The sequence below is a fragment of the Juglans microcarpa x Juglans regia genome, chromosome 8D, assembly GCF_004785595.1.
Source record: "Juglans microcarpa x Juglans regia isolate MS1-56 chromosome 8D, Jm3101_v1.0, whole genome shotgun sequence".
Lineage (NCBI taxonomy): Eukaryota > Viridiplantae > Streptophyta > Magnoliopsida > Fagales > Juglandaceae > Juglans > Juglans microcarpa x Juglans regia.
In genome coordinates this window covers 17,476,905-17,488,765 of record NC_054608.1, presented here as the reverse complement: position 1 = coordinate 17,488,765, position 11,861 = coordinate 17,476,905, and the positions used below count along the sequence as shown (strand labels likewise).

At 38.3% G+C, this 11,861-nt stretch overlaps 1 protein-coding gene across 4 annotated transcripts; it reads right to left on the bottom strand.

The window, feature by feature from the left end:
- Positions 1-5,584: 5,584 nt before the first annotated feature.
- On the bottom strand, positions 5,585-11,169 carry LOC121242963 (methyl-CpG-binding domain protein 4-like protein). 4 transcript variants are annotated; one of them, XM_041141006.1, is made up of 4 exons: positions 10,929-11,169; positions 8,667-10,808; positions 6,061-6,257; positions 5,585-5,916 (listed from the first exon to the last, which is right to left on the bottom strand). In XM_041141006.1, the coding sequence occupies exons 1-4, from the start codon at positions 11,088-11,090 to the stop codon at positions 5,796-5,798; spliced, it is 2,622 nt and encodes an 873-aa protein (XP_040996940.1). In that variant the 5' UTR covers positions 11,091-11,169; the 3' UTR covers positions 5,585-5,795. The 4 variants fall into 4 exon arrangements, with proteins under 4 accessions (XP_040996940.1, XP_040996941.1, XP_040996939.1 ...); XM_041141007.1 differs by having other exon boundaries at positions 8,667-10,740; positions 10,929-11,070; XM_041141005.1 differs by having other exon boundaries at positions 6,065-6,257; positions 8,667-11,169.
- Positions 11,170-11,861: the final 692 nt, after the last annotated feature.

Below are 11,861 nucleotides of genomic sequence, written 5' to 3'. Positions count from 1 at the left end.
TGAACATGCATTCATTTCCTATTCTTACCTTATCTCACTTTATTTCATCATTTCCTTCCCTTTCTTTTCTTTGGCTCTTTCACTAGATAATAATTATATATACATAAGTCATGGTATAGCATAAGCTTACTTAAAGATTGTTTTGCATTCACAATTCCCATAATTAAAGGTACATGTAACATAGATAACAAGGAATATGCTATACATCATGTGTTTGGTTAACATGTATACATTATCTAACTTTAGAAGAACATTTTGCTTACTTTTTTAGCAAGAGTATAGCTACATACATAAAACAAAAGCATGAACATAGTTACTTACCTCTTATTTTTGTGCGATGCTAAAAAGTCATGTCAACAACAACTAAATAGGCACCACATATATTATAGTATCAATCTCTATCTTACCACACCTTAAACTACAAGTTGTAGACTGGTGGCTTGTGCATTGACTCTAATGTCAGAACTTTATCTCTAAAAGTACATTTGGCAATCTGTTTTAAGTGTTACCTTAGTGGAGCTTCCAACAAGACATTTTGAGTGAGACATGCTTTGATAATTTCATGTTAACATTAATGTGCCGTTGTCAAAAGGTGACAACAAGTGTATTATGCAATATGCCAACTAGTTCGTCATGCAAGGATCACTTAACATATTTATGAGTTGTGAATGAGTGCATAATGCTTTCATCTAATCATTACATACTATTATTCAAACACAAAACACAATAGTTGTTTGGCCATTCAATGGTCAATTGTGATTGTCAACAACAACCCTTTTAAAGTTTTAATAAGATTTTGACAAGTTTTTCAAAGAATTATGCATGTCATGTTTTGGGTATGAACACAGTTTAAAAATTCTCTTTTTGATGTTGTGAGTGCTACATGACAATTATTGAATGGAATCCAACAAGTCAAATATGCAAAAATCATGGTTTGGCATATGTTTTTTGTTCATGCTTGTGGTGTAATTATGTTGAAATCTTGAATTTCATAAAACCTGGCTATCAAGCAATGAAAATATACTTAAAGCATGATACATACAGTGTGTGGATGATGTATATGTGATTCATGCATGTTCTATAAATCAAGACATGTCAATTTTGAGAAGGTCATGGCTTTACTAGCTACCGAAACTTGGTTATGATGCTGTCAAGGTCATGACATTGTGTTTTGTGTGTGTTCTAGTACTAAGAGCCTCAAGTGCAAGTTTCTAAGGCCCCGTCTGGATGTTGAGCTAAGTTGAGATGAGTTGAGTTCTTTATGAATAGTAGTGAGTTGAGATGGTGGAGTGAGTTTTGTGGAGGCCACCTAAGATGAGTTTAGATGTGTTTGGATGTTAAGATGAATTTAGATATATTTATAGAAAGTTGAAAGAGGTTGTGGGTTCCGTGTGTAAAGATGTGTTAAGTTGAAAAAGGTTGTGGGTCCCACATGTAAAAAAGTTGAGTTGAGATAAATTTAGTAATTTGAGAGTTGGGTGTTTGGATGTTAAACTTAGTTTAAAATTAGACTGAACTAAGATCACAGTCCAAGTTTTAAACGGGGCATAAGCCTTCTAGATGCAATACTAGAAGGGAATAGAGTTCTAGCCGTGTAGAAATTGATGGAAGCAATCTTGATTTTCCATGCCATTACAAGTTGAGTCATTCCTCACCTCCAAGGTCTCGGAAGGCATTAGAGCTTGTTTGGACACTTACATATTTTTGAATCTTCTTAAAATTTCTCTTAATTTCATTCCCAAATATCACTTATACACAAAACATTTTTTAATTTCAAATGTTCGACTTTTGCATCTAATCATTACATACTCATTATCCAAACAAAAAACACAATACAACTTTCCTAAACTTCTAAACAAAACATAAAAATAATAATAGAAATAATATTCAAAAATTATATTCAAACAATTTTTTAACTTTATAATATTTTTATTCAAACTTTTTGTCTCTCCTTTCCAAAACCCAATAAAACATCTTAACTCAACCTATTTCACTACTATTCACAAATCAATTCACTATTATTCATAAAATTTTGAGATGTTATAAAGATTAAATATTGTTAAAATATAATTTTTGTTTTAAAATTTGAAAATGTAGTATTATTTTTTGTGTTTGATTAGGAGTTTGAAAAAGTTGTAATGATGAAATAATGATTAGATGAAAAAATTAAAGATTTGAAATTGAAAAGTGTTTGTATTTGAATGATGTTTGGGAAAGAAATTATAAGAAGTTTTGAGATAAGATGAGATGAGATCATTTCACTTCCCAAACAAGCCGTATCCAAATGAGCCCTAAGTCATTAGTCATTAAGGAATAGGGTCAGAGATCGTCATTTGGTGATGTAAAAATACCAAAAACCCTGTTCAATAAGAGATAGGACCTTGTGGTTTGAATTAAACCAATGAAAGATTATGGGTTTCTTGACGAGAGACCTAGAGTTTTGTCTCAGTGGCTAATTTGAAACTTTATGGATTATTTTCAACTTCTTAAGCAGCCTGAAACAGAGTGTTTTAGAGAGTCAAACTAATATTATCGAGAGAGAAAAGAGAGTACTTTTTTAGGCTATGATGTACCTAGAGTGGTAGTGACTAATTCTTGGTTTATTGTTGTTGGTCTGACACAAAAAAATCCTTGTGCCAAGAAGGAGTGGTGGCACAAAAAATATAAGGGATTGTGGTCGTCTCTCATGGTGGCTTACGAGAATCAAGAGCTTGATCGCTTTTTGTGTTGCTGGGCGATACAATAGGGAGTTGATGGGTTTCTCTTATTGCTACCCTTTTTTTTTTTTTTCCTCCTTCTAAGTAAACAAATTTCATTAGAAAATGAAAAGTTGATACATGAGAAGGGGCTGAAGTTCCTCATCAAACACCCTAGTACAATAATCACAGTAAAAAAATGATGAAAAGAAGGAAAATAAAACGGGTTTTAGGACCAATTTATTGGTTCCTATCCATGCTCTACAAAGAGGGCGCCATCTTAAAAGATGGTTTTAAGTAAGCCACTGTTGGAGGCGGTGTAAGCTGTGAGTGTACTGCAGTTTGTTGTCTTGAGATATTTTTTTAAAACATCCGTAGTCCATTTTTCAAGATCATCAGTTAGGAAAAATGATAAAATAGTAGAAAGACTAATATCGGATGGACTAATCTGCGGTGGATCATCTGTCTTCCTAGGCCTTTGTGGTGGCGTGTGGAGGCCACGTGCCAATGGTTGGAAAGTGAGGTGGGGCAGATCTGAAAGATCGTGAAGTGAGGAATCAACTGGTACGGCACGTGTAACTGGCAGAGTCGTTGAGGCACAATGGCGTGTAAAGATCACGCGAGGAAGCAAGCCTCACGTGAGGGTCACGGGCTAAGATTTTTGGCACAGTCCTACGTCATCCCAGTAGATCGGCGATAGTAGGGTTGCGTGGTGGGGCGCGTGTCGACTGATGGTGGCGGAGTGCAATAGATCTGATGAAAACTGAACCGGTGGAGGGGAGGAGAGAAAAAAAAAACACTACCCTAGAAGCATATTCACACAATTGTAGTGGAAAGGAAATGGAGATGGAGAGGAGAGTGAAAAGCATATTTACACAGCTCTCACCCTCCTCTCCGGTAGAGACACTTGAAGTGATTTGGGCTTTCTAGAGAGAAAGAAGAGCTTTTCTTTTTAGAGAAAAGGCGACCTCAAACCCTTTGTCAATCTTCTCTTATTGCTACCATATTAAATAATAGGATTAAGAGGTTGCTAGGGTAATTATAAAGGGGCATATAGGGTTTCATTAAGAAAGAAGAGGATTTTTAGGTTTATCTGATACATAGGTGGCAGCACACAATCTAATACAATATTGAGATATAGGATTTTATGAAGCTGCATTGGTGTTCTTGGGCTTCAAGTGGGACAAAAATATGTTATGGATGCTTGGAATAGCCAGAATACTTTGACTTTCGAGGATTGTACTCTAAATTAAAGATAGCAGTAGATTATGTGCCTATATGGAGTTGGTTTTAGTCAAAGGTCTCCGAGAATGTCCGTAGCTCTTTAATGGACAATTATTTTGGAAATAACGGCCCTTAATTGGAGATTGGGCAGCCCCAGCTCCCAATTCATCTGGAGAAGGAGCTGGGCTCTCTATAGATCTTAAGAGCACTGGCCGCCACGGCCCAAATGAAAGTAAGAAGATTTCTACCTCATAGTTCAATTGGGACGTGTAGGTTATATTCCTACTGATTTCTCATGTGGAACCAGTTTCTGCCAACAGTGGGCAGCAAGGCCATAAAATAAGTTCAATTGAAAGCCTAAACCAAGAAGGTACTAACGAAGTCATTGCCCCTTTAGAGATAGGGTAGGGGGCGTTCTTGCCATTAAGATAGTCAACCTATCTTTAATGGGTTTCCCGTAGCTGGTAGGTATACTTAAGACAGTTTTGAATGAAACTTGACCAAATCATCCAGTTGTAACATGTTATACCACGAACATTTTGAAATTTTCAACATTTCCACCAATCAACATCCAACTTTTTTACAATTTAAAAATAAATGAAATAATAAAAAATGAATGGGCCTGTGGGCTAAAATCCAAAACTCAGCCCTAACCTTCAACTTTTTCCTCTATTCTCTTTTGCAGACGACTAAACACTCAAGCAACTGGTTGGTGGCATCTGGAAACAGTAATACAACAAGAAGTAATCCTCGTATGTCATTCAGCATATCTAGGAGGAGTAAATGCAGAGATATTTTAAGTTTGGAATCCACCATACTAACTCAATGGCCACAGAAGAGAAAGGAAGAGGGAGGGGAGGGGAACCTGTACGCCTCCAAGAGGAGAAAAACTGAAAAGGTCAATGGAGCACAAGTATATATAAGCATATCCACCTGCGCCAACAATTTAAGATGGAGGACTGCCAGTCATGGACAAAGGGATGGTTCCTTAGCACAAACTGCCTTGACCATGTTTGGTTTCTCAAAATAAAATGAAAATAGAACAAAATTTCCCCGACTATTCGGCAAATGAACTAAGAATTTGCAACAGTTGGCATCGACGAGGCGGGGAAAACGATGCCACCTTGTTGTTGCAATGGCTAGTGAGAGAGAAATGCGTGAAGAAAGCTCAAAACTTGGGAAAGCTCAGTTGGAAAAATAGATAAGTTCAAATCTTACCTCATGTACACGCTACAAAACTTAGATCTTCTCAGTGAGGGAGAAAACCCACTTGAAGGTAAAGATGAAATTAATAAGCCAGTTTGTTTTAAATTTGGATTCCAATTCTGAGTAACTTACCCTGAAAAGTTATCAAACATGAGGTGTGAATTTCTCATTGGATGCTGTCAAGGCCACCTTTACACCATATCCGGTTTAAAGGTTTTTCCTCCAAGAATCATAATGAGATTGTAGATGGTACAATCGGAGACTGCTCATATTGAAGGGTCTAGGCTCCGAGCATCACCGTGTCCATTTTCCCAAGGATGAAGCCAAGGCAGATATTTTTCTATTTTGCACGTTTGCAAACCCCGTGAATTGGAGCCGTGAAACAAAAAGAAAACAATAACTACCAAGAAAATTCAAAATGATTCCAAAAAATGCATCTAAAGAAGTGCAATAGCAAGGGATATAAAGATGCCTTCTGCTAACATAAATAAGGTTTCCCAAAATTCATGGTTATACAAAAGCCTGTAAAGCATGGTAGTTGGTCATATATATAAAGCTCATCAACTATGAGATATGTTTTTTTTTTATAATTAACTATAAGATAGGTCTTCTCTCGCACTCAGCTTTCTCACAAATAAATATATGGAAGAGATATAGAGAGAGAGAGAATCATAATAATGTAGCTCTAATACTGAAGAGATATTCCCAGTAATAATTTAGCATGTAATCAGTAGGTCTCACCCGGTCCCACTTTCCTGTACAAAATATTGCATACGCATCGGCTGCATATCTGGCCAAAAGATAGAATAATTCAGTTTCCATTGAGATATAATCCACCAACTTTTTCTTTGGGGGCAAGGGGGGAAGAGGTAGGAGAGAGAAGAAAGAATTCTTAACCAATATGAAGGAAAGGGGGAAAGATTAGTCAATTTACTTGCCAACACCATACAGATCGGTCACGTATTTCCAGGTATCTCCCATGTAGTCCTGAGAGAAGCGCTGTATCATCTGTGCCCTCTTTTTTTGTAGACCTAGAGGTTGTATAATCTTTTCTATCTCCTTTGCAGGGACTTCAGTAGCTGTCTTTGCATCAGGACAAAGTGTAAAGAGATCCAATAGAATCTTTCCAGCCTGTAATGAGAAATATATGCATCTAAGCAATTCAGTGAGAACCATGCTAGCTACTAACAACAAGGAATATATGCTAGAGGTTGAAGTCCATAAGGATCCATACACATGAAGATGTAAAGATGCATCTTAATAACCACCGTTGATCTATAGTTTTGGACAGATGTGTAAAGAAATCAATCTAGGCCTCGAAACTTCAGGATGCTTAACCAATACACATTAGTTTCGTATGATTAGATCAAATCAAATTCAAACATGTCTAGGTTAATTTCCTAAATTACAACTGAAAATTAGACTAAGGATCCCATGGAACCAAACCCAGCATCAAAGCAAAACAAGTGACTGATCATCCTTTGAGTGAGTTTGCTTTCAGTGAGTAATGAGTTTTTGTTTGATGATTTTGTGAAGGTTTTAATTGAAACCATGGGTGGCAAACCTAGCCTTGTGGCTCAGCTTGTTTGAGCTCAGCCTTGGCATTGACACATCCATCAGTGCCAACATCTTCTTTGACACCCACTTGGGCATCTTCAGCATCTAGTTTCCCTTTTTCAGTTGAATTTTTTGCACATTTTATTCTTTGGCCACTTCTTTTTCTTTTCTTCATCTTTGGTTAACAAAAACATATGGAATGACTAAAATCCTTAAGTTTCAGTTTTAGTTTTTGTTTTCTATTTTCATATTAAAGGTGTTTTAATCATTATACACTTTTTTCCATCCAAGATAAAGACCTAAATTTTAAGGATGAGGCAACTCAGAATAAAAACATAGATTTAAGGGATGAGTCGTACTGAGTGGTGGTATGTTTAAGAATGGGGTGAGATCATGGCGAAGTGTGCTTTATCCATCTTTGTCTTCTTCTACTTCCCACTTTCTTCCTTCCTTCCTTCCTTCCTTTCTTTCTTCCTTCGTTTTCAGTTTATTTTTGTGCATTTTTTGGGGGCATAGATTTTGAAATTTTCTGTTTGTAAAGTTAAGGAAATAGGACAGGAGCTGATTGGAAACTGGGAGAAGCACAGGGAGTTAATGAACAAAATTGGAAACTGAGGGAACATATTGATAACCAGCAAAAGCATAGGGGATTGCTTGATAATTTCGCAACAAAATTAATGTATTGTACAATGCACATCAAAGTTTATGACTAGAAGTCTAGGATTGTGCAGTCGAATTACAATGCCACTTTTGAAAATAAATAAATAATGGATTGGTCTGATGAGAACGTCGAGAATATAAGGGGAGAGATTGTGATATCCCATTATAATAAGTGATAATGGTAGGTGGTGTATGGGATATCACATTGCTTGGGAAGGAGAAGTTTTTGCTGTTTATAATGTTCCAATAGGACTCCAATTGTATCATTAACTAGTCCTTTTGGAAATAGGCCATGTGGCTTGGCCTTCCATTGAGGCGTTACAAATGGTATCCGAGCCTATCCTAACCAAAAATATGGAACTTGAGCTGTGACACCTACGATGGATCTGCCCAACGAGGACGTCGGGAATTTAAAGAGGGGAGATTGTGATACCCCATATGATAAGGATAAAGATAAGGTTAGGTGGTGTATGAGATCTCACATTGCTTGGGAATGAAAAGTTTTTACTCTTTATAAAGCTCCAATAGGGTTCCAATTATACCATTAACTAGCATTTTCGGAGTATAGGCCATGTGGCTTGGGCGAAGCATTGGAGCGTTAAATAAACCATTGTAATAGAAGCAATAGAGCAGTGGAAGAAATAAGCATATCAATTTCTTAAAATGGCTATTGTAAGGACCCAAAAATAGCCCAGCATATGTAGGCTAATAGTCCAAAAGTACCAGTTAGTGCAACGACTAAAATCTCTTGTAATCATTACAAATATTGCAATAGTGTGAAATTCTCTAGCAAAGTCAATGTGCGATCTCATTGACTACTCTCTCATACCAAATACACGGCATTCTCATCAGGCCAGTCCCTCATCGGTGGCACAGCTTAAGTCACACACTTCTCACTCCTAAGTACAGTAGGACCAATTCATCGTTCTCTTATTCTACATCGGAGTGTTACACTCATCAATACATAAAAAGTTGCGCACGCATCCAAACTTCCCGGTCCAAGATTGGTACCAACCTTGGATTTATTATGCTGGAAAAGAGCCAAGCAAAGCGAAAACTTAGGCATGTTGAATATCTAATAAATTTTAATGCCATAAATGCAATATACACTTTGTTGTCCACAATACAAGAGCTCCTCTGATCATCGACCATAAATTTGGCAGCTCCCAAACAAAATTATGACATATCATATAAAGGATGGAAAACTTCTGTCTAGTCAAACTATTGCTTCAGAGAGTAAAATATATTCATGGCTATGAGGTTACAAAACTGATAATGAATGAACAATTGATTCATAACAAGGATAAAGCAACAAGAAAATACCTGCGAACCAGTTGTCCGATTTAGGAGCATGCATATCACCAATACCTTCCAAGGGTCATCGGCATGATCCTCTTGGAGAAGACCATATCTGGAGCGTGGAGGCTTCCACATGTTATCTGGACTTTTTCTTCGGTAAGCATCAAATCTTTTCTGTAAAGTAGATAGAACTGTTTTAACTTTCACACTTCGTTTACGAGTCTTTTTACCTCCCAACAAAATGCCATCTGCATTTTCTTCTTCTCCAGGCATCTTTTTGAAGAAGCGGGAAGTGACCTTCACTAGAGTAGCAGAAGGTTTTGCACAAGGTCTTCTTGATTTGATTTGTGTATCGTTACTGCCATTTCTCAGCACTTGTCGTCCTGTTGAACTCTGGAAGTATGGGGAGAGCTTTTGAACTTCAGGGTGAGCAATTGTTTGCTGTTTTTCCTTTCCTCTCCTTCGCTTGCAACTACCAACCTTTTCAATTCCTAGCCCATTTTGCTGCATTTCTTCTTCTTTCAAGTTTGTGTAAATTCTTGGTGCTACAACAGCTTCACCGTCAACATGTTCAGCTGAGTTCCTGCCACCATCAATTGCTATAATGGAAGAGGGATTAGTCATATTAGATGAGGACGTGGGCTCCTCACCATATTTCTTTTCCTCCTCACCTTTGTGCCGGCCATTCTTTACTTTCTTGGATATGCCATTACTCTTGTAAATATATTGCGAAAGGACATCCTCAAGCTTCAAAATCTGCTTTCCAACAGATGGATGAACCCCACTCTTTATTTGGCGGCTCGATTCTTTTCTCAACCTATCGCAAACCAAATCACTACCTTCCTCTTTTTCAGGCATCTTTTGGAAGAAGCGGGAGACCTTCACTGAAGTTGCAGAAGTTTTTGAACGAGGTCCTGTCGATTTCATTTGTGTATCATTACCATCATTTCTCAACACTTGTTGTCCTGTTGACCTCTGGAAATATGGGGAGGCCTTTCGAACTTTAGTGTGAGCAATTGTTTGCTGTTTTCCGATTACTCCCCTTCGTTTAGAATGATCAATATCCCCAATTCCTAGCCCATTTTGGCAACTCGGTTCTTTTTTCTGCTTATCGCAAACCAAATCACTACCTTCCTCTTTTTCGGGCATCTTTTGGAAGTAGCGGGAGACCTTCACAAAAGCAGCAGAAGTTTCTGAATGAGGTCCTGTTGATTTCATTTTTGTAGTATTACCATCATTTGTCAACACTTGTTGTCCTGTTGACCTCTGGAAATATGGGGAGGCATTTTGAACTTCAAGGTGAGCAATTGTTTGCTGTTTTCCTTTAACTCTCCTTTGCTTGCAATAAACAGCCTCACCAATTCCTGGCCCATTTCGCTGCACTTCTTCTTTCAAGTTTGTGTAAATTGTTGGCACTAAAACAGCATCACTGTCAACCTGCCCAGCTAAGTTCCTGCCACGTTCGGTAGCTAGAATGGAGGAATCTTTGGTCATCTTACATTCGGAAGTGGGTTCCTTGGAAGATTTCTTCTCCTCCTCATCATTGTGACGGACTTTCTTTAAGCTGTTAGTACCTCCATTACCCTCGTAAATATATCGCGAAAGGACATCCTCAAATTTCTGCAAACTCAGTGGAATCTCCTCTGACTTGATAAGCTTGCTGCAAGTTTTATCATCCCTTTCCCCCCTATTGTTTTTATTCTTCTTCTTCTTCTTCTTCCTCCTCACGTGCTTCAGCCGGTCATCATCTCTAAAATTCTCTGCTACAACTGAATCTCCAGTACTCGATGTAAATATGTTGCCGTCACTAGATAAATCAATATCCTTGCATAGTGGGTTAGTCGGAGATTGTAGGTCAATGCCGACCCATCTATTGGCGCATCCATTTATGCTATTCTTGCTATTACTTTCTTCTTCAATCTCATTTCGCACATTTTCATTAGTTGGAGGATCATGTGACAGTTCCTCTTGGAAGAGATGATACCGCGACTCTTCTACTTCTTCTACACCCTTCTTACTAGAACTAGTTTTAATCTTCCTCTTCTTCTTCGTATTGTTCTCCTCCATATGATTATCTTTGGTATTATTGTAGAAATCACTAGATAGATTAACATGAGGGTTATCAAAAGAATCACAATGTGTGGAAGCTTCGATTTGAGGCTGTTGCTGGTAATGGGCATAGGAAGAAATACCATAATCATGGGTTAGATTGAGATTGGGGTTGTGTGTATGTGATTGAAGGGGCGTGGGAGACGAAGCAGAGCCCGAGAGTATGAAAGAACTTACGGCGGTTGGGGTTTCTTTCGTCGTAGTTGGATGACGAAATTCCCGCTTTTCCCTCTTCAAACTCTTCCTCTTACGTTTTTTCATGCCCAGACTCATGCTCGCTCCGTCTCCGCCTGGCGGGCTCTCCCTCCAAAACGACGCATCTTCCTTTGTTTCCGCCATAATTCCTTGTTTCGACTTCTTAATCTGACTGTTTCTATTTTATATGCTCCGTCTACCGTCTACAGTAATTCGTTTTGCTTTTTACACTGAAGTATTTAGGTAAAGAACTAATCTGGAGAGCAACTACTCTTTGGGAGCAGCCAATTTGTACACTCTACGTGGTATCATCTAAACTACACATTATTTAGGGGGCGGCTACTATGCCGCCCCATTTTGACCGCTGGGCATACCGCCCAGCGTAAATTTTTTTTTTTTCTTTTTTCTTTTCACATTTTTTTAACATATTTAAATATATTTAAAAAATAAAAAAATACACCAATACACTTAAAATCACTTCCTTAACCACTAAGTAAAAAAAAATAAAATAAAAAAATAAATTTTGACTAGGTGTCAAATAGAGGTGTCAAATTAGGGAGGCAAAGTAGACTTTCTCCATTATTTAAACTACACATTTTTAGAGAGAGAGAGGTAGAGGGCGAGACAAAGAGACCGAGAGAGAGATAGAGGGCTTGTGTGTAACAGAGAGGGAGAGGGGCTGGCTCGGAGGTGCTCGGGGAGGAGTCACGGTGGTCAGGGGAGGTGCTCGGTGGGGCTAGAACCGATGCATGGCGGCCATAGGGCCATCGGTGGCCCCGAGCTCGTGTGAAATCCATTTTATGGGTAGTTTGCGTGTGCAACAAAGAGGGAGAGGGGCTACTCAGAGGTGGCTGAGTTTGTGAGAGGTGGTCGCCAGTGTGAGGTGATGGAGGTACGGTGGCCGCGTACGGTAGC